The sequence below is a fragment of the Tachysurus vachellii genome, chromosome 4, assembly GCF_030014155.1.
Source record: "Tachysurus vachellii isolate PV-2020 chromosome 4, HZAU_Pvac_v1, whole genome shotgun sequence".
In the NCBI taxonomy this organism is placed as follows: Eukaryota; Metazoa; Chordata; class Actinopteri; order Siluriformes; family Bagridae; genus Tachysurus; species Tachysurus vachellii.
In genome coordinates, this window is record NC_083463.1 from 8055006 (window position 1) to 8079312 (window position 24307).

The 24307-nt window shown below is 41.1% G+C and overlaps 1 protein-coding gene across 1 annotated transcript in view; it reads left to right on the forward strand.

Moving 5' to 3' along the window:
- Positions 1–24307, forward strand: part of pik3r3b (phosphoinositide-3-kinase, regulatory subunit 3b (gamma)) — a 222657-nt gene that overhangs the window by 83041 nt on the left and 115309 nt on the right. Inside the window, exon 5 of the mRNA XM_060867539.1 lies at positions 19976–20107. Coding sequence (XP_060723522.1) covers positions 19976–20107 — 132 coding nt within the window. The remainder of the gene's footprint in view (positions 1–19975; positions 20108–24307) is intronic.

Consider the following 24307-nt stretch of genomic DNA (forward strand, 5'->3'; position numbering starts at 1 on the left):
ACACTGCTGGTCCTTTGTGCAAGGCCTTAAACCTCAGAAGTTCAGTTGTATGTTGTTGTCCTTCAGCTGCTCCCTGTTAGGGGTCGCCACAGCAGATCATCCAAACCACATCATTTTGATTTGGCACAGGTTTTACATCGGATTCCCTTCGATGCAACCTCTCTATTTTATCCAGGTTTGCTACTGGCACTGAGAGTTAACCCCTCAATGGCCGGCCTGGATTTCCTACCAGGGAATCAAACCTGGGCCTTGGATGTGAAAAACACAGGATCTTGACACTGGGCCTCGATGCGCTAAAAATGCACACATGGTCACAAAGGTTCATCCTGATATCCAGATCCCCAATGAACCCCAGACACTTCCTTTCACAACAACACACGTATTGTCCAGAGTGTCTCAGCTTAGTATAAACCTCCCGTCTGCTTTTTATTTTCCCTTCTTTTGTTTATCTGCCCATTCATTCTCTGCTCTCTGTCACAATGGCACTTGAAACCATTTCAGACACGTCACATTTACTCATTATTTCTGCTTGAAACAGCTTCTTCCTTCTAAGGGAAAAAAAGCAAGCTTTCAGTGCGGGAGTGTAATCTTCAGTGTGAATTACTGCCTTATTTAAATAAAGCTGAAATGATTATATCCATTTATCAACTTGCAGCGTTACCTACAGGAACAGCTCGGCTGCATTTTCTTCCAGAAAAGTCTAGTCCTGCCTGACTGAGCAGTGTGTAATGATGTGTACTGTTTAGCAGAGTAATTCTATACTGGAGGTCATTGTTGATGGTGTTTTGTCCCCTCCCTCACCCAATATCCCTCTTTACCCCATACTTCACACTCATCACCTCCTCCACATACAAAACTCACCATGAAGCCTTATACTACCCTAGTGGGTAAACAATGGCATGCTGCGGCTCTCCTTAGCGTGACCCAACAGCACTGTGGCACGACACCAAAGCCCACGAGGCCTGCAGATATCCGACAAGGAACTTGTTGTGGTGGCTGACTTCTTTTCTGGTCTTTAACATCCTACCCCAAAGCCACCACTGTTTATTCTTCACAGTGTGGGGAAGAGCATGGAAACTATGTGCATTATAAGTTCTGCACAGTTCTCCCAGGCGACGGTATAAAAGGGATTGTTACTGAACATGAACATGAACATGAACAAATACAGTTTTTGAAAACGTTTCATTGTTTTCCGGCATAGAATTTTTTTTTTTTTAAAGGCTTGAAATGAATATGTGAAACCTGAAATACTTTAAAGTGACTTTTACAACTCCAAAAGTAAGTATTAAAGTTGTGTTTGAGAAAATTTGCGTTCAAGAATTTTGATTTATAAAAAGGCCTCTGCCTGAAGAGCAGCATCAAATCACCAAAATTCAGACGTTTAGAAATTTCTGAACATTTGTTTAAATCTATCAGCATAAAATGTAATAGAGTTCATATAGAATATACTGTATACATTTCTGTTTTTAGAGTTTCTAAAATAAATGTATATAGAAAATATAAAAATAAAATAAAAATCAACTTAAAAATAAGGGGGGGGGCACAGTGGCTTAGTGGTTAGCACGTTTGCCTCACACCTCCAGGGTTGGGGGTTCGATTCCCGCCTCCGCCTTGTGTGTGTGGAGTTTGCATATTCTCCCCGTGCCTCGGGGGTTTCCTCCGGGTACTCCGGTTTCCTCCCCCGGTCCAAAGACATGCATTGTAGGTTGATTGGCATCTCTGGAAAATTGTCCGTAGTGTGTGATTGCGTGAGTGAATGAGAGTGTGTGTGTGTGCCCTGTGATGGGTTGGCACTCCGTCCAGGGTGTATCCTGCCTTGATGCCCGATGACACCTGAGATAGGCACAGGCTCCCCGTGACCCGAGGTAGTTCGGATAAGCGGTAGAAAATGAATGAACGAACTTAAAAATAACCAAAAAATAGCGAGTTAATTGACTAATTTCTATTATTAAATATTTTAGTATATAATATTTTCTCTTTTTATTAAAACAGTATACAGGCAATCAAATTTTTTTTAAAAAAAGGTGAAAATTCATCACTTCAGTTTACACATCTATGAATAGTTTGTCTTTAATCTCAACATATTAACTAATGTAATAACAATTATTTATTAGTTTTTTTGTGATTTTGTGAATGTTGTGGCCAAAAATATTTATTTATAAATAACAACCTTTCTCCAGTACCATGGTGCTACACAGAACAAAAACAGAACTACACAAAACAACACAGAGCTAAGGACTTAAAGTTAGTTGTCCTAAGCCACATAAATTGCATCTGTGCAACCTGATGCAAGACAAAACACTACAGGACAAAAATTCGGAAAGAACACTTAATATAATATCAGCAGTTATATGGGGTATTGTAATAAGTTGTGCAAACAACATGCAAAACAGCATGTAAATAGTTTCATATGGGTGGTGCTGTAGACATGAACGTTTATTGGATGAGTTAGTATTTGGTGCAGAGCAGTGAAGTCCACACAGTTGAGTGTGTGTGAGCTCGGTACAGTTCAGTTCAGTTATTGAGGAGTCTGATGGCTTGTGGAAAGACACTGTTACACAGTCTGGTCGTGAGGGCCCGAATGCTTCTGCTGTTGGCTTTGCGAATACAACGTGTGGTGTAAATGTCTATGACAGAGGTAAGAGGGACTCCAATGATCATCTCAGCTGTCCTCACTATCCGTGTCAGGGATCCACCAGCCACACCTTCACCTAACCCACCTATCACTCCAAGCAGCTCTCCTACCTACTAAGGTTCTACACCTGGCACTCATCAGCCTCCAGGCTATATAACCTTCGTCCCCCACCAAGCAGAACATTGCTGGACTACCCAAGCTACGTACGCTACGTGTTTAGTTTGGTTTTCATAGTTTGCAGGACTCTGTTTAGTTCTCTGAACCCTAACTCATTTTCTGCATTTGCCCTTTGTTTCTTCATTAAACATTGTGAATTGCACTTCGGTTTCCGGCACGTTCTTCCGCCTGACAATCCGCTGCAGGGTCTTCCGAGACGGTGCAATTCCCAAACCAGACAGTGATGCAGCTGCTCAGGATGCTTTCAATGGTCCCTCTATATTATGTAGATTATGTGCTTTCCTCAGCCCTTATATGAAGTAAAGCCCCTGCTGGGATTTCTTAATGATGGAGCCGGTTACCAGGTGAAGTTTTCTGCCAGATGAAGGAGGAATTTGTTGCTCTTGATAATCTCTACGGTGGATGCGTCATTGTTCAGTGGAGAGTGGTCTCTCTGTGCGCTCCTGAAGACAACAACAATCTTTTTAGTTTTACCAACATTCAGAGACAGGTTGTTGGCTCTACATCAGGCAGTTAGCTTTTGTACCTCTTCTCTGTATACTGACTCGTCGTTCTTGCTGATGAGACCCACCACGGTCGTGTCGTCTCCAAACATGATGTGAATGTCAGTGAGTCAGCAAAGTGTACAGCAGTGGAGGGGCTCCAGTGCTCAGTGTGGTGGAGCTAGAGATGCTGTCTCCGATTTGGACTGATTTAGGTCTCTCACTCAAGGAGTCCAAGATCCAGTCGCAGAGGGAGGTGTTCAGGCCCAGCATACTCATCTTTCTATCAGGTGCTGAGGGATGATTGTGTTGACTGCTGAACTGAAGTCTATGAACAGCATTCGTCCGTATGTATCTTTATTGTCCAGGTGGGTGAGGGCAAGATAAAGTGTTATGGCAATGGCATTGTCCATGGAGCGGTTTGGACCATACGCAAACTACAGGGGTTAACTGGGTCTTGATGTGCCTCATGACAAGCCTCTCGAAGCACTTCATTATGATGGCTGTGAGTGTGATAGTCATTGAGACAGGACACTGTAGACTTCTTTGGCATGGGGACGATGTTGGTTGTCTTGAGGCATGTAGGGACAACGGCCAGGAATGTTGTCTGGCCGAGCAGCCTTCCGTGGGTTAACTGTGCATAGAGTTCTCCTCACATTGGCCGTGGTTAGACAGAATACCTGGTCGTTGGGGCGGATGGATGGTCTTTCTTGCTGCTACGTTGTTCTGCACCTCGAACAGAGCATAGAAGTTTTTTCAGCGCACCTGAGATGGAGGCGTCACTGTCACAGGCAGGTGAAGCTGTCTTGTAGTTTGTGATCACATGTAGTTGCCCTGCCACATGCTCCGGGTGTCTCCGCTGTCCAGGAAGTGACCGTGGATTGTCTGGGCATGTGCACACTTTACTTCTCTGATGGTTTGGAACAGTTTGACCCTTGCTGTTCTCAGGGCCGTCCTATCCCATGCTCTGAAAGCTAAATCTCTAGACTTCAGCAGCACATGCACCTTAGCAGTCATCCACTGTAATATATAATTACTGTTTATGAAAACTGTACTTATGCTCTATGCATGTGAATTAAAGAGCACTTTGGCTGAATGTGTGTTGTGATGACGTTACACGACATGACCCAAATCTGCAGAAATATGCTTTTATTTTGGAAATTTGCAAACTTGTCCTTCTTGCTATGGCAAAATCATAAAATCTTGGAAGGGCTGATTGAAATTTAAACAAAGATTTAGTTTTCCTTATTTATTGCTATTCTGTGAGGTTTAGTGGGATTATGCGAGTAAGGGTGATTAAAAATTATCTAATAAAACATATCGTCGCTGTCGGGCGGAATCCTCGTATCTCCAAAACCGTTATTTTTCCGGAAATGAAAAAACACCGTACCTTATCTGCAGTGCACAGGGTTTAGTCCGCGTTGCAGTGGATTGTCTTGCGCTAAATTCCTGTCCTCAGACGAGCACCAGAACTAGCGGGGGTCAAGATTTTTTTTTCTTTGAGCCCAGTGTTTTGAAGACATTTACCTCAGAAGACGTGTTGATTCGTTGCGACTCTTCTTGAGGAGAAATATGCCATGAAGCTCTCCCGCGGAGTGAGGAAGAGGTGGACAGTTAAAGTGTCCAATGGAGTTATGAGATTTGTGCTCAAGCTATTTTCAAGACTTTAGATTGGTTTTAGTATGTTATATGTAACATACAGTATATAAGACCAGTATATAAGTGCCAGTGTTTAATTAAATTATTTTACTGACATTTTACTTCCCGACCATAAAATTTGATATTTAAGAATTTTTATTTAAAATCATTTAATTTACCTAAACTACCATATAAATTTGTGGTTTGTAAAATGGCACATACATGGAACATGGGTATGCGGACACTATTTTGGCACAGTCACAGAAACAGATTATTCCATTTGTATGGAACAACTACACATTAAAATAAAATGCAGCTACATGGCAAACATTGTAATGAAAAAAAGAAACCTCTTTACAGGATGTACAGCAACATGATTGTGGATTCCTTCTAAAACCCTTGTCAAAGTCTGGCAAAACTAAGACCCATCCTATATTTTGTCTGCCCAATTGTATACTTTTAGTCTTTATTTTGTCTCCCAGACAGTTCTTGCTAAACCAAAATAAAACTGTATTTTGACTAACAGTTCTATAAGCGCCATGCTGGGGATGTATAGTGTAGTTACGCAGAAGGGTGAACAAGTTCAGGCTCAGTGTGATTGGCAGAGGTTTGGCTGTCTTGTTATGCAGTGGGTCCTGTGGTCACTCTAGAATGAAACCTGTCATCTCTTTCTCTCTAGCAGTCTCCAAAGGTCAGGCTATAGCGAGGGATTGTCTTTCATCATACTGACAAAACCAGCAGCTCGGACCATCAGACCTAACAATAATGTAGCTCTGCATTCAAGGAACAACTGTGTGCTAAGCTCTCTCTCTCTCTCTCTCTCTCTCTCTCTCTCTCTCTCTCTCACACACACACACACACACACACACACACACACACACACACACACGCACATACCTGTACAGAGGAACTTGCAAAATGTTATTACAGTATAAATATATATATATATATATATATATATATATATATATATATATATATATATATATATATATATATATATATATATCAATCAGACAGTCATGGTTTATCAAGTCTCTGTCTGCATTTTAAATAAACATTAGTACTGATGCCTAGATGTTTTATCACCCTGACTCTCAGATATGCCTGCGTGAACCTGGATAAAGAACGAAAGCGTTTGCATGCTTTCCCCATACTGGACTCTTAAATAAGAAACACAGAAGCTCTTAAACACCTTGTGTTACATCAGAGCAAGTTTGTTGACATGGTCTGCTTTGAGTAGATGGCTGGAGATGGAAGGGGTGATGAAGTAAAAAGTCAGAGGTTTTGTATTAGAGTGAACGCTGGATTTAGAGGAAATGGAAAACATCCTGCCGTAGTCTACATTTACATTTCCAGCATTTGGCAGAAGCTCTTATCCAGAACAACTTGCATTATCTCATTTTTTTATACAACTAAGCATTTGACAGTTAAGGGCCACGATCAGGGGCCCAACAATGGAGGCTTGGTGGACCTGGGATCGAACTCACAACCTTCCGATTAGTAGCGCAACACCTTAACCACTAGGCCATTACATTAGAAAAAAACAATAAAACAAACAACAAATGAATAGTCAAAATACCAAAGAATACTGAAAATAGAACAATACCAAAATACTACAGTCTACACATCTGTCTGTGTTTGTGTGTTGGGACCGTGTGTTACGGCCAAGCACGGAAATATGTGAATGGTATCTCATGCTCCTCTACATGGAACATCTGCCAGGGAAGTGTTAGAGAAGACAAACATTAACACTTAGTTTTAACATTTTTATTTGCTACACTTTTGAAAGAAATGGTTCTATGTAGAGCCTTGAAAAAGTATCACTTCTTTCATATATTGAACCCCAATGTGGTTCTTTCTATAGAACCATGTGGAAGGATTCGTTGATAAGAACCCAATGGGGCACCAAGTTAGATGGTTTTTTTCAGATTTATTAATGGTGCTTGCAAAGCAACATTCTTGTTATTGTGCCGGACAAAATTTCGGCGCGTAACTTGTCCCGAAGCTTTTGTCCTAGACCCATGAATGAGGTGTCAAATCGACCGGCTCATTGAGGAGAGGTGTGCTATGACTTTTACAAGCGATCCAACAAACGATGTTAGCACAGCAGACAAAAAAGCGGGCAATAAAAATGAATGGGAAATTCCGTGAAATCAAAAATTTGCACAACATGGACATGTGACATATAAAAACACTCAGAACAATGAGGGGAACTTGCTCATATGTATTCTGATGACGTCACGTGATGTCACGTGATGTCACGTGAAAATCAAAAATTAGCACAACATGGACATGTGACATATCAAAACAATCAGCACGATGAGGGGAACTTGTCACGTGCAAGCACCATTCACATTTTCTTCAGGAAATGTACATTCTAGTTATTATTATTATTATTGTTATTGTTTTTATCTACAAATTTAGACAAGAAAATACAGATCGATTCAAACATTATAAATATATTTAATCAGAAAAACAATACTGTGTTATAGCAAAACTCTTTTAAATCAAAAACTTACTAAAGTGGGTTTTTTTTTCCATTTCAGTTTTAATTTGTTCACAAATGTAATCAACTGTTTGATCTTATCTAAAATCTGTCATTCATAATCTCATCGTTTCAAAACATCACATAGCGTTATCTATATACTGTACAGATCAAACTCCAAAAAGTCATGGCAGTCATTTCAAGGTTTATTGTTCTCCAAGGATTCTACATAGAACCTTTATTAGCGAATAGGTTTTGTTGGCCAGGAATAAAACTCAAAGGAACTCTTGGTTTTGACTTGTATTCAAATATCTGCATACCAAGAGCTTTTTTCCTGACTTTCAGTCCATTCGTTTATTTCGAGTCATCACAAACGACACAACACGTTTTTGGTTCATTTCATATCTGGTTTGGTTGACTTTCACACTGTGCATAATTAAACTAACCTTGAGAGATGTGTAAGTGTGTAAAACACATTTATGTCATCTTGATGTAAAAACGCGCACCCGAGCATAGAGAACACAGCGCCGGTGTTGAATAAATGATTCGATGACCGTAATGGTTCACTTTTGTTTTAGGATTGTCCTGAACACATGGCATTTCTGCAGCTCTACAGCTCTGTCATTTTGCTCAGCTTGCAGCTCAAAGCATGATTTTAGCAGCTACACCAAAATGCTTCCTTTCCAGGAGCTTTCCTCTTCTGGAAAACACCCGTAACATAGACTCTCTCACCACTTTTAAAACTCACTCTCTCTCACTCATTTTCTACCGCTTATCCGAACTACCTCGGGTCACGGGGAGCCTGTGCCTATCTCAGGCGTCATCGGGCATCAAGGCAGGATACACCCTGGACGGAGTGCCAACCCATCACAGGGCACACACACACTCTCATTCACTCACGCAATCACACACTACGGACAATTTTCCAGAGATGCCAATCAACCTACCATGCATGTCTTTGGACCGGGGGAGGAAACCGGAGTACCCGGAGGAAACCCCCGAGGAACGGGGAGAACATGCAAACTCCACACACACAAGGCGGAGGCGGGAATCGAACCCCCAACCCTGGAGTTGTGAGGCAAACGTGCTAACCACTAAGCCACCATGCCCCCCCCATTTAAATTTAATACATTTAAAACAAAATGTTCAAATCCTATTTATTCAGAAGTGTTTTTACCACATGATAGTAGGCTGCACTTAAATCTATGTAAAAGTTGACGTGTTAGATAGCTGTTTTTTATATTGTTTTATTGTTGTATACTGTATATTATTTATTCCTTGTTTGAATTCGTATGGTGACCTTGAGTATCAAGAAAGGCACCTATAAATAAAATGTATTATTATTATTACTATCCTTGTAGTCAGGTTGATTCAGAAATGAGTCTCGCCGCGTAAGTTCTTTAACAACCAGAACGAGATCAGATGCTTGTGGTTCTTACCTATGCGCGGTTGCTGTATCCTAAAGCACCACACAGAAGGAGGAAACATTAAAACACCGATATAAGCTAAAATGAATCTAGACCTAATCTAGTAATCTGATAGCAAAGCAAAATCCTGCTCTTTGGCACTGAACTGTGATTGATATGTGCATTTATATTGAGCGACTAGAGTGCGACTCCTAAACCGTGAAGGAAATGCTCTTATTTCTGTCTAAAATATGCAGATGCAGAGGAATAAAAAATGACTTCGAATCCATCTCTGCCACCAAGCTAGTTATTCATACATGCGAAATTACATTGCAGTGCATAACACCATCATGTATTCTGCATATAAACACCCACAATTACACATGCGCGCACACACACTGTCACTATCTCCGTCACACGTGCGTAGATGGCAATTCCTGACGAAAGATTCATCACTCTTTTCTAGGCATGATGGATAGAAATTCTATACAACATACATTTTCCAAATCTTCATCGCCTCACACCATCCTGAGAGCGGACAACGACGGCGCCTGGTAGGAGGCATGATGGACATTTGAGCATTTATTAAATTATTTCAATGCAATTCATCTAACACGCATACACACTGCTCTCTCTCTCTCTTCAGGAAGGGATTAAGTCTTAAAGATTAAATCAGACCATAACGACATAAACACACGCAGCTATGTCTTGCCTAAATTTCCTGAATATAATCGACAGTAATCAGAATCATTTGGTTAGTATTTTATTTGCTGGCAGCCTACAAGAGTTAGAAACTCCTCAGCTTGGTTCATAGCCCTACCACACGCTTTCAATCAAATGTCACCAACTGTCATCATGTCTTATAAGTACAACAGGGAAGAGCCAAACAACCTAATGTGACCTCGAGCAAATTGAGGCAATAATCTGTGTCTTTATTCCTGTCCTTCAGGCACATAGGAATTTTATAAATCAATAGAATTATGGAGAAATCAGAGCTACATTTTCCATTGCAGTAAATCGTTTAAGACATGCTTTTTGATCTAGAGGCCATGGCTTTTTTTTTTTTTTTTTCTCTCTGGCAAACCATTTACAAAAAAAAATAATAAAAATTACCTCAGTGAACTGCTTGAACTTGCTGTTCAAATAAAACGAGACCAAGATTAAATCATTCAATATCGACAATTATTCTGAAGCTGATTGGGTTTGGAGGATCATCACTATCTGGGTCAATTCAATGCATTCATTCATTCATTCATTCATTCATCTTCTACCGCTTATCCGAACTACCTCGGGTCACGGGGAGCCTGTGCCTATCTCAGGCGTCATACACCCTGGACGGAGTGCCAACCCATCACAGGGCACACACACACTCTCATTCACTCACACAATCACACACTAGGGACAATTTTTCCAGAGATGCCAATCAACCTACCATGCATGTCTTTGGACCGGGGGAGGAAACCGGAGTACCCGGAGGAAACCCCCGAGGCACGGGGAGAACATGCTAACCACTAAGCCACCGTGCCCCCCTCAATTCATTCATTCATTCATTCATCTTCTACCGTGTATCTGAACTACCTCGGGTCACGGGGAGCCTGTGCCTATCTCAGGCGTCATTGGGCATCAAGGCAGGATACACCCTGGACGGAGTGCCAACCCATCGCAGGGCACACACACACTCTCATTCACTCACGCAATCACACACTAGGGACAATTTACCAGAGATGCCAATCAACCTACCATGCATGTCTTTGGACCGGGGGAGGAAACCGGAGTACCCGGAGGAAACCCCGAGGCACGGGGAGAACATGCAAACTCCACACACACAAGGTGGAGGCGGGAATCGAACCCCCAACCCTGGAGGTGTGAGGCGAACGTGCTAACCACTAAGCCACCGTGCCCCCCCCCTCAATTCAATTCAGTTTTATTTATTTATTTTTATAGAACTTTTATAAAACATATTTTTTATTGAATTTATTTGAATTTACCCCGGGGGCACGGTGAGATCTGGTCTGGTGAAACCAAAATTGAAAGTATTTGGTGGAAAACTTGGGGGAGGGGGCACGGTGGCTTAGTGGTTAGCACGTTCGCCTCACACCTCCAGGGTTGGGGGTTCAATTCCTGCCTCCACCTTGTGTGTGTGGAGTTTGCATGTTCTCCCTGTGCCTCTGGGGTTTCCTCCGGGTACTCCGGTTTCCTCCCCCGGTCCAAAGACCGGGGGAGGAAAGAGAGTGTGAGAGAGTGTGAGAGTGTGTGTGTGTGTGTGTGTGCCCTGCGATGGGTTGGCACTCCGTCCAGGGTGTATCCTGCCTTGATGCCCGATGACGCCTGAGATAGGCACAGGCTCCCCGTGACCCGAGGTAGTTCGGATAAGCGGTAGAAGATGAGTGAGTGAGAGTGAATTTACCCCCATTTATCCCTGATGAGCAATCCTGTGCCGAGCGTGGCAAGGAAAAGCTACCTTAGATGGTATGAGGAAGAAACCTTGAGAGGAACCAGACTCAAAAGGAAACCTATCCTCATTTGGGTGACACCAGAGAGTGTGATTATAAACACTGAAGAGTGTGATTTTTAAATAATGTCCTTTCTACGATCATATACAGTCAATTTAAAGCAACTCTGAGAGATCATTTTAGATTCAACACCAACTCCTTTCGTGCCAAAGCCTTCAAATATTCAATGATGGAGATACAGCATATGTTGAGTGTTATTTTGTGCATTGATTAAGATCCTCATAGGGTCGGCAACTTCACTGCGAATGTAGGGAATCTTCACAAAGAGGAGTCCAACTGGATCTCTAGATGCCTCAGGATCCCCACAGGGTTGATGCCTCTTCTCGTTGAGGTCTGAAATCTTCATGAAGCCGAATACAACTGGAGCTGGCACAATCTCTATATGCTTAGGTATGGGCAGAAAAAGACAAGCAAGAGGAGGCGATTAGCCCAAGCACTTGAGTGTTTTCTGTGAAGACTGGTTTACCTCTGACCAGTGCATAGCCTCAACACTGGAGACTCATTCTAAAAAAAAATTAAATTACTAAATGAAGTGAAGTGAAGTGAAGTGACGTGACATACTGTACGGCTAAGTACGGTGACCCATACTCAGAATTCGTTTCTCTGCATTTAACCCATCCAAAGTGCACACACACAGCAGTGAACACACACACACCGTGAACACACACCCGGAGCAGTGGGCAACCATTTATGCTGCGGCGCCCGGGGAGCAGTTGGGGGGTTTGGTGCCTTGCTCAAGGGCACCTCAGTCGTGGTATTGCCGGCCCAAGACTCGAACCCACAACCTTAGGGTTAGGAGTCAAACTCTCTAACCATTAGGCCACGACTTCCCCATAAATGTGTCCTTAAAGGAAATTTTCACCATATCAATAATTATGCATGTTTACCCACTAAGTCCATGTATACACAGGTACTCTAGAAATGATTAATATAAGCCTGTGATTTGTATTGCAGATGGAACAACTGTCTGAGCATCTCGTTCTGACCAATCAGATTTAAGAATTTATCACAGCAGGTTCTTTTAGACCCTATTTTGTTCTTTTGGCATCATGTCATATCATATCATTGGTCATATCACCAATAAACTGCAAAAAGCTTAAATCTTAAAGTTACAGCTTTACCCAAGATCCTAAGATTTTACAAAATAGTGACACGCATGTTGTCCCTGTGCTTTTGGGGTTTGCTTTGAGTACTCAGAATTCCTCCCCCAGTCTAAAGACGTGCTGACTGGCATCACTAAATTGTACGAGGTGTGTGAGTGTGTGTGCAGTTGTGCCCACTGATAGGTTGGCACCTTGTCCATAGTGTTACCTGCTTTGTACCCCAAGTGACACCTGGGATAGTCTCCAGGATTCCTGTTGCCACTCTGGAGGACAACTGGAACAAAAATTTGAGCATGGATGAATTTAAATGCAGAAATTCACTGGTACATTTAAAAAAATTGATCTGGATTAAAAATCTGAGGCCCTTGATTTTCTCGTTTGGTTTTAGTAAGTGAAGACAATTCTACATGCAGGATTTTTGACCATGACCATGTCTTTACTGGTCATTCCTGATGCCCTTTACCTAACAGATTGACACGATGGGTCCTTTCTATGCCTTCAACTATAACCCTGACCTCTAATGAGATCATGTGCAGTGCCCAACCCCTGAGACCAACCTGAAAGGGTTCTTTGTGATGTAACCTCTCATGCGAAGTGACACCAGAATGTTTTGCCCCAGTGTGACATGATGGCTATAGAGAGGCTGATTGGTTAGCTTTGTTTGCAGATGACTGGCATAAGTCACCAAGCACACAGATAAAGCCTCACGTGGATCAATAGCACTGGACCAGATGGATCAGGCGGTCAAATTTGACAGTGAATGCAAACGACAGGCATGTAAATGGCTGAAGTGGAAGCTTGCTGGAGTAAGGAAGAGCAGGCCAAAGACTGATTGATGAGCTGAAGAAGTCTGTTAGCAAAGTAGAGAGGGGTGTCAGCCATCGATAAGTTCACAGCGAGAAATTCCAACAACATATGGATCAAAGCCGGCATTAGGAAGCGATCGATACGGAGTCATGGCAAAGAATAAAAAGCCTGCAGATGGGCATCAACTGTGAAGATGATTAGAAAACTAAGAAATATATGTAGATGCAATAACTAGTTAGAGAGAGAGCAATAAATGAGATTCATTGAGAGGGGATGGATCAATAGGGGTTAGTTTCTCGCATGGCTGTGCCTCAGTACCATGGGAATATCCCTTTTTTAATCCAGATCAGTATTATTCAAGCACAGGTTATCAGTTATGTGTTCTGAGTCAGGCTGTAAATAAGGTTAGAGTAAAATATACGCTGACCATCGCATAAAAGCAGAAAATCATATGCAAAGCCTGGCAAAAAAATGGATTCGTTTCCTATATCAGCATATCCTGGTTTTAAGGGTTTTATTACTTTCATAACACAGCAGTTTGCCAGTGATTAATTTGTTAATGGGCATGTTATAGAACATCTGTGAGGCAAGTTGGTTCCTGTTATTATTTACGTTATACAGCGATAAAGAGTCTTTTCTGCTTGTTCTTGTAGTGACTAAGAAAGATACCTTGTCGTGTTAGCAAAAAAAATAAAATAAAACAGAAAAGCTAACTGCTTTGTGCTGAAAACATGTATTTTTTTTTTTGTTGATAAATAGCAAAACAGATTTTAAAAATGTGCTTATTAATAGCAATAGGTTATGTGGCATGTCTGCCATTATCATAGACGTCCCTGTAAGATCATTGAATTTTTTTGTATAGAGCTTTTAACAACAATTCACATTGCTTCAAAACAGCTTTCCAGAAGTAAACAGAATGAAAATTAATTTAAAAAAAAATACATTTAAAGTTTCAAATTAAGTTACTATATATTTCTAACATCTATCCCTAATAGAAAAGTCTGAGGCGACGATGGCGAGGAAAAAAACCCCTGAGGTGAAACGTTGAGAGAAACCAGACTGGACACTGGACAGGAAATAATGTAAATGTGAATAATGTCATTTCTACAACAATTTATAATTGTGCAATCCTGAGGAACTAATGGGTCATCGTAAACTCTGAATTCATTATAGCTTCTTAACTCTAATTCCTTCCTGTTAAAGTCTTCAAATGTTTACTGAAAGCCAGAGCACAAAGCTGACTGACAGACAGAAAAAAACAGCGGAATACATTAAGGAGATGCAGCAGAAGATCACCCAGGTTTTACCAAAGATCACCACAGCACGTTTCTAATATAAATCTAATATAAATGTTTTAGGGGATGTAACCGCTAGTTATGATTATCGGAGGTAGGGGTGGTGTGGGAACGGGGGTTTGGGGGATGTACATCCCCCTCACACCTTTCTGGAAAATATGCCTCTGATTGGTGATATGGGTCCTCCAGGCTCCACCGGATAAAGGACTTTCAGCAGTTGGTCAATAAGGTGCTGATGAGGAATGTTGATAGATAAAGTCCTGTGGTAATCTTTTATAATACCTACGGTGATCATTTGCTGGATCTCCGCGAGGTGTTCTGCTGGATGCCGAATGTAGTTCGGCACATCAATTCACTGAAGTATTTGGTTGCCGAGGGTCAGGGGTAGTATTTGTGTGACGTTCTAAACGACAAAAGAAGAGAGCCAGATATATTTTTTTTTCCACGACTCTCGTACTTAAACTTATTCACAGGCCATGTGAAAGATCTCGAGTGAACTCAAAGAGCTCAAGTGCAGTTTCCTTGCTTCAAGCTTGTAAATAATCGTTTGTAAATAATTTCTCTACACAGAAATGCCATGTGTGCTTTTTTTAAATGACCATGCTGGCTTATAACTGCTGTGCATATTCAGTTCAGCTGCCCTTTCTATTAATGACACTGTTATTAGTATAGCCAGGGTTTTGAGGTTATTTATTTATTTGTTTGTTTGTTTGTTTGTTTCTTTATTTATTTTTATCTCTCTCACACACACACACAAACACACACACACACACACACACACACATACAGTATATATATATATCGTCACTGTCAGGCGGAATCCTCGTATCTCCAAAACCATTACGTTTCAGGAAATAAAAAAAACGCCGTACCTTATCTGCAGTGCACAGGGTTTAGTCCGCGTTGCAGTGGATTGTCTTGCTCTAAATTCCTGTACTCAGATGAGCACCAGAACTAGTGGGGGTCAAGATTTTTTTTTCTTTGAGCCCAGTGTTTTGAAGACATTTACCTCAGAAGTCTGTTGATTCGTTGCGACTCTTATTAAGGAGAAATATGCCGTGAAGCTCTCCCGCGGAGTGAGGAAGAGGTGGACAGTTGAAGTGTCCAATGGAGTTATGAGATTTGCGCTCAAGCTATTTTCAAGACTTTAGATTGGTTAATAACTTACCACAGACCCACGTGGAGACTGACCAATAGCATCGATATGTGAAAAAATATGAAATTGACCAAATTTGGACATACGAGGTTTCCGCCCGACAGCGAATATATATATATTTGGATGTGAATTATATCTGTTTAAGCAAGGGGGAACTTACCTCGATAGGCTTGTGGATGAGTTGATTTAAAGGATCTTTCTACATTCTATTTCTAGCTTAAAATATTAAAGGCTACATTTAAATGTTGTGAACATATTAGCCTATTAGTCCTGAACCTCAACACTGGCAGCACATGCAGTAGCAGGTGTACAAACTAATCACGTTTAGCGGGTCTACAAACTTAATCATGAGGGAGAAGGTCATGAGCAGAGCTTAATGGGCTTTTCATCTCACTGGAACTCGATAACAGAGAAACTTTCCTTTACAATTAGTCAGAGGGCCGATCAATGCGGTGTTGAGATGGAGCGGGATAACAGGAAGATGGAGGAGGAAGAGAGAAGACAGGCAAGCTTTCAGAGAATTTGTTTTCATTTTTGAAATCATTTTTGCTCACCGTAATTTCACGTCCATTTTGTATGATTTGTCTTTTTTTTTTTTTTTTAGTAAAAGTACACCCTCGTTTTGCAGTCTGGGGTGATGCTAGCATGTTGAGTAGCATTCTATGAATATCTAAAATGTACGTTTGGTCTAAATCTGTTCTCTAACTAAAATGCACATTCATTACCCTTTTCAATTTAATCAGGACTCTGGAAGGCAATCTGTTCTTATCATTTCTAACAGTCTCCCAAGGTCACATCCAAAGCAAACAATGCTTCATGGGGCAGAAGGGAGTCGAAAGCCATTTTCATGTGTATAGCCCTCAACTGGCTAAGATACACAGGAGAAATTCCTGAAATTCCGGAGAAATTCGCTTGGCTTATGAAAGCGTCGGCCGCTTAGCATTCTACTGTAAGCGTTTTGAGCCGTTGTAGCTACAGAAGATTATTCAGCATGTTATGTGTATTATTCTAATAGAAACCGATCGACAGTCACTGAAAAGGTTTCCTTGATAAGATGAATTTATTACATATCATTTATTTGATCATTATAATTTTTTGATGCCTAATTATGTTGACTTTGTAGAAGCCAACATTCTGTTTTCCTATTTCAGCTTAGACAAAAATGTATAAAATTTAATGCGGCCTAGGGCTTTTGAGCCACATGCACCAAATTCGGATATGTTGTGGACCCTGGTCTGAAGTTTGTTGCTGGTACTTTTCTAAGCGAGGTTACTTCCGGTACCGGGTCTCAAAGTGGCCTTTTTTCCCCATAGACTCCCATTATAAAATTTGGAGGTTGAACTATCTACACCAAACTCGGCCAGCTCCTTTAGGGTGATACTCTGAACAAAGGTTTAAATTGGTGTACCGACTGGCCTTCCGGTTGTGCCGCAGCCCCGCCCCCAAAATATGCAAAATCAAAAAACCTTTTACAACATGGACATGTGACATATCAAAACACTCAGAACAATGAGGGGAACTTCCTCACAGGTATTCTGATGATGTCACGTGATGTCACGTGAAAATAAAAAATTTTGCACAACATGGGCATGTGACATATCAAAACACTCAGCCCAATGAGGGGAACTTCCTCAGGAGTATTTGGATGACGTCACATGCTCATCTCCAATTGCCTCCCAAAGTAACACTGACCCTTATGTCCACTCGCCTCCAAAAAGCACCGGCCTTTGCGAATACTTGCATCGTCAAAGCCAACATCAAAGTTTGTAAATCTAGTATTACATTGTTCTTTAATAGCTAAAAAATTCAGTCAGCTGTGCTTTAGAGAAACTTCGGATGTTTGGGATTTGTGGTAACAAATAACTCTTCCCTGTTGTTTATTATTGTTTTTCTATCTTAGATGGTGTAATGAACACGGAACAGAGCGGACCCAAACAAAGGATAGCTAAAATAAACAGGGTTTAATAACAAAAAACATGAAACATGACACGGACTAGAGACAGGACAAAACCACAGTAGATGCCGCGCTGCACCAGGCAACCCGACACAGTTAAATAGACAAGGTACTGTAATACAATTGGATACAGGTGTGTGGAAGCGGGCAGGAAGAGACAAGGGGCAGGGCAGACACGTGACGAAGAACATAAACAAATGCACGTGGCCAGAGTCCGGGCAGAGTCCTAACAGATGGAAAATTAGATGTTATTCCACACAATAAAATTAAAATGATATAAAGATATAGTTTGTGATATTTCTATACAATAAAATTGTTAATATGGGAAACTTTCAGTGTGTTTATGATTTGTGCATCAAGGCTCTGAGTGATTAAAATCCCAAACATCAAGATTAATTTGCATACTTTCGAATAAATTACATGGATGTAATTAGTGGGTGTGTTGCAGCGCATTTAGAAAAAGTAATTATGAACACGGCATCACGTGTAAAGACGGTGGCTGCGTTTAATTCCGCTTTTATTTCATATGGTGTTTTCCTGCAAGAATAACTCTGGAAAATGAGAGCAGAGGAATGGCTCAAAAACTGTTCATTACATATAACATACGCAAAAAAGGGAACCAAAATTATTTCTATAGCTATGAATTCGCTATAATGCCCAGGACAGCAACTTGGCCTATGAAAGTGTCAGGTGCTTAGCATTGTATTTAGGGGGGCATGATAGCTAAGGAAGATTATGTGGCATGCATGTGTTTTACTTCGTTGTCTATTTTTAAAAAATAAACCAATAATCAGTCAATGAAAAAGCTTTCTTGATTAGCTGGATTATTTATTATCCATGTTGCTAATGGTGATGGGACTTGATGGGGAATTTCATTCATTCATTCATCTTCTACCGCTTATCCGAACTACCTCGGGTCACACACACACACACACACACACACACACACACTCTCATTCACTCACGCAATCACACACTAGGGACAATTTTCCAGAGACGCCAATCAACCTACCATGCATGTCTTTGGACCGGGGGAGGAAACCGGAGTACCCAGAGGAAACCCCCGAGGCACGGGGAGAACATGCAAACTCCACACACACAAGGTGGAGGCGGGAATCGAACCCCCGACCCTGGAGGTGTGAGGCGAACGTGCTAACCACTAAGCCACCGTGCCCCCTTGATGGGGAATTTCTGATACCTAATTATGAAATGTCTTCAGTTATTGGTCTTTTTAATTTCAGAAAATTTCTACTTTTCAGTTCTAAAAACAGCATAAAAATGTAAGCCGACGGTTTATATAGCACAGACATACAGCTATATGGAATCATTATAGCATCGCGTTAAACATAGAGGTTTAGGATACTGAACATTTTAAGCAAAAACTTTTATTCTTCAAATTTTAACAGGAATAACTTCTATTACATTTTGACATTATTGTTTAAACAGAATAAATATTGAAGTGCTCTGTTATTATATCACTTCAAATTTCCTTATTTAAGAAAATAATGGATTAGTAAGGTAAAATAATGAGGTGGTAAAAGTTACAGTAATTAAATGCTACCTTGAATAAGTCTAAATTAGGACATAATGTCTTAGAAGCAAAGTCAAACTAATGATATATTAAGTCGAAATAATGACATAGCACAACATTTTGGTCACAATGTGCTGATATACTGATTTTATACTGATATACTGAAGTTTATACTGGACTCTAAGGTCTTTGTTCACAGGGACGACTTCCATGTTTCAGCTTTCTCAGTTCGGTCGCTCAGGAGACTTTAATGCATATTCTAAACTGTGAGACGACATATATTCACTCACATGAAGTACTTTCTGCATTCGGCAGCCGTGCCATTTAACATGCGGGAACTATCGACAGTTATGTCCTGACTATAAATTAGAATAGTCTCATCAGGAATGTGCAAGAAAACAGCCAGCCTTTTTTATGTCTTCTCAATACATCAATATGCCTTTATAATTTTAGTACAATCAAGGCCTTTTACAATTCCTACAGTATAATTGCACTCTGTTGAAGTGCCATTATCCCGAAGCAGTGAATTATTGACTAGTAATCTTGCACTCAGAGTGCTTCTCTCTCTCTCTCTCTCTCTCTCTCTCTCTCTCTCTCTCTCTCTTAGTGAAAAATGCCACCGAATCAAGCAGACCTGCTCAGAAGAAGAAGTGATTATTCGGAGTGGTGTCCAGTCGCATGTAGATGAATAATGGAGAGAGTGTCCGCAAGATTCCTATAGTTAACTGTCTCTCTCTTGCTCTTTTCTTCATCTTTCTTTCTCCCTGTATTTGTACCCACCCCCTCTCAGACCCCGCTGCAGTGGAGTGCGAGCAGTATGACTTGGCCGTGTTGGCTGATACTCTCAGGGCTTACCTGCAGGAGCTGCCATGTCCCATCATCCCATCTGTGCTCTACAGTGAGCTGGTCTACACTGCTCAGGGTAAGTTGGCCTACAGAGACTGATTATACAGTAGTCACTGTATTCTTGATAAAAGATGGTTTAAGGAAGCTCCACAGCGGATCGTCTGATCTGCATATTTGATTTTGGCACAGTTTTTATACCGGATGCCCTTCCAAGATACAACCCTGACATTTTATCAGCTTGGAACTGCCACAGTTATCCCCTCAGTGGCTGGGTTGGTGTCCCGCCACTGACGTGAGATTCTGTAATGAATACAGATCATAATCAATGAAAAGCTGCAGTGGTATAAGAGGAATAAAACAACCCAAGCCTGTATTTAATAATAAAATAAATGACAAGCTTGTGTAATGTATTTACGTTTAGTGCATTCAGCAGGCACCTTTATATAGAGTGATATTTAGCCCCTATAAAAAAAACACATTCTAGCCTCATTCTAGGTCAGTAGGTCAGAGATTAAGAGGTTAGTATGATATAGACAGAAAAACACAATGGATTTTTCTATCATTAATAAGCCGCTAAGCCGCAAGTGCTTGGTCAAGATGTAGGTCTTCCTGGTGGAGGATCTGAGGGAGCATGGTGGAGTGCAAGGTGTGAGACTTTAGGTGGGTGGTGGTCTGTTTTTAGTTTTCCAGGCAAGCATCAGGGTTTTAATCTGATCTGGGCTGATACAGGAAACCAGTGGAGGAAGCGAGTGCAGCAATAGGATGGTGTGGGAGAACTTTGAATATTTGTCCATGGTTAAACCAAAGGTGTGTGCAATGACAGATGGTGAGATCTGAGTTTTCCAGGATGATCACAAGATCCTGACATGGGGGGGTTACTCGGGTGCAGAGATTTACAGCTGCTCAGTCTTGTTGGGATTTGGTTTCAGCTGATGAGCTGCCATCTATGACGAGATGTCTGCCAGACATGCTGTGATCCGAGCAGAAACATGAGTGTCTGAGGGACCAGAGGTTAGGATGAGTGTCATCAGAATAGCAGCGCTATGGAAACACAATCCTCACACTGTCTCCTTGTATGTTATCTGTTTATTTATATGTGTAACGTTGGGGAACATCTGCAAAACAGCTGAGAATGTTACCTAGAAACTATGAGTCAAAAACTTTACCTCACTCTTACACAACACTGACACTGGAGACTCCTTACAGAAAAAAGCAAAATAAACGAAATAAATATCCTGAAAGGAAAAATGGTGTGCGGGATTTGATCGAAAGGATACCGCTATGTCACAAAGGGTTTGGTTTTGTGCATCTGTAGGTGAATGTGGGTGTGTGATTGTGTTGTAGAGGGGGTGCTAACATGCCTGAGGGTGAGATAACAGCATTTATTCCTAACCTCATTCTAAATCACTCCCACTGATGCTGACTGGCACACACACACACACACACACACACACACACACACAGTCTGCCTTCTCCCTTAGCCTCATCTGATCCTGAGCATGACCTGATTTAGCTAGGACACACGAGCTGAATTATGTAAGTGCTATTCTCTCTCATGCCCTAGATCTTAACTGTACCTTAATAATTATTCCCAGTAATTCATCTCTGTTGACTTCTACATTCTGATTGGTCAGTCCTTGTGAGGAGACAAAGCAATTTATTATAGTCAGCTGCTGCTTTCGGTTTCCCTGAACAAGAGAATCTTCAGGACAGAGACCTTTGAACTTTTGGGTTTCTTAGCAACAAGACATGTTGTATTTTTGTCTTGAAGAAAGGGAGCAATTCGGAAACTGCTCTTTATAGCTACTATAATGTAAGTGATAACAGAAACTCAATTGATTTGGGGATATTTCACATTTTATGTCACTATAAATAGATGCGTGATATGTTTTTCTTTAATAAATCAGCAGTGTGCTGTGATTTAAGAGGAATACTTGGGGACATCTTGTTTTTTTTGTTGTTTTTTTTTATATTTTATTCAATTATTGGTCTGTATTGGGGGGGCAAGGTGGCTTAGTGGTTAGCACGTTCGCCTCACACCTCCAGGGTTGGGGGTTCGATTCCCGCCTCTGCCTTGTGTGTGTGGAGTTTGCATGTTCTCCCCGTGCCTCGGGGGTTTCCTCCGGGTACTCCGGTTTCCTCCCCCGGTCCAAAGACATGCATGGTAGGTTGATTGGCATCTCTGGAAAATTGTCCATAGTGTGTGATTGCGTGAGTGAATGAGAGTGTGTGTGTGCCCTGTGATGGGTTGGCACTCCGTCCAGGGTGTATCCTGCCTTGATGCCCGATGACGCCTGAGATAGGCACAGGCTCCCCGTGACCCGAGGTAGTTCGGATAAGCGGTAGAAAATGAGTGAGAGTAATAGTTAATAGTTAATGCTACAAAACGCAGTCACTGGTGAACTTCTGTGGTATAAGAGGAACTTGGGATGTTTGGGATTTGTAGTAAAAGTAACTCATTCATTATTGTATTTCTATATTCGAAAACTTCTACACAATATTATTCCAGTGATATAAGTATATATTATGAAAATCATTGGGACATGAGAATCATTTGGCGTATTTATTATTTTTGCATTAACGCCCTGATTCATTAAAATCTCAAATAGCAAGACTAATCTGCATGCATTCTGTTAAATTATGTGTGCAGTTAGTGAGTGAGTTGCAGAAATGGTGCCACATGCAACGAAGGTGACGGTATTTAATTAATAATTATTTTCACGTGATACTTGATTTATTGTATTGATAACACTGAAACCTGGCACGCGTGTGTGAGGTTACACAACAAGTAGAAAATATAATGTGCAAAATAAGATTGTACATGTGAATGTTTGTTCTGTTCATTATTTATCTCTTTACAGACTGTGATCTTTCAATAAGTAATGAAATTTTACCAGCAAAATATTGTCACATAAAAAAAAAAAAATATTCATCATTGTACGAATATTAGACAGGAAGATTAATAATTTAATAATTTTCTTTGACGGAAATGATTTCGACAGATTAAATCAAAAATGCAATATTCATTTATTTGAATATTCACAGCCTTGAATTTTGCATTTTTTAAGTGAAATGAAATGTTCATTAAGGTTCATTAAGAATGGCCTGGTGGCACAGCAGGTAGCATCACAGCGCCAAAGTCCCAGGTTTGAGCTAGTCCTGAGCTCCGGCAATGGATTTTCTCTGGTTTGTCCAGTTTCCTCCTGCTGTACAAAAGCATGCTGGTATAAAAATTTACTTTAAATTAAAAGAAGGTGTGAATAAGTGTGTAAATATGTGTATGCATGCTGGGCTTTGGTGGGCTAGTACCCCATGTGTGGTGAGTTCTCCAGGAAAGCATGTGGATCCTCCGGAACCCTGACTAGGACGAGACAGTAACTGAAGATAAATGAATAGAGAAACATGCAAATCACACACAGTTATTTTCCTGATTTGGAAACCGCACTCTTTCATCAGGCTATTAATAAATCAGTGTTCATTCCATTCACATGGTACACATTTCCACTTCTATCGAGTGTCATTTTGTCGCCCATCCACTAGTATCAGTTTGCTGATTTCTCTCTTTTTCTTAACCCGGTAATGAGTTGGTCTCAAATCTGCAGGACCAATTAAGCTATTTATCTGTTTTCTGAGAGAGAGTGTATCCGTCTTCGCAGAGTGAGTCGAAGAATCCTTCACAATTCACCGGTCTACGATGGCTGTATAGATTCAGCGTCATTCCCAGCAGACGTGCTGCTAATTGCCATCAAGTGTTTTTAACTGGGGTTCAACTCAAATCCCAGTTAAGGCTAATCTTAAAGGAATTTTTTGCTGTTATCTGTCAGAGTGTATAAGTGAGTAGTACCAGTGCCCATCTGGCTTACTGGGGGTTTCTGTGTCCTATTTCAGGAATGTCAAGGCTTGTTTGCTAGACTGCGCTACCCCCTATATATATCATGCTGAGTCCAGATGGACTGAACTAAGTTCCCGCGGCCCTGGCCTTTATTGAACGCCTTCATTGATCGTGACTAGCAGGCTTGTATTGGAGGGGTGGAGGGGGCTGTTCTTCTTCAAACAGCTAGTAATATACATATGTATTAAAGAGCAAGGGTGATAGCTGACAGTGGTGTATTGCATGAACGCACAAGGACTAGGTCTACCCCATTGGTCTGTAGGTCTTAGGCCAAGGTCAGAGGCCAAGGTCAAAGTGCTGACCCACATTTGGGCTGGCTGGCTGTCAAGCATCCATCATTCTGTTTCTCCACCTCCTGCTACTCATTACCTTTGACCCCAGGGC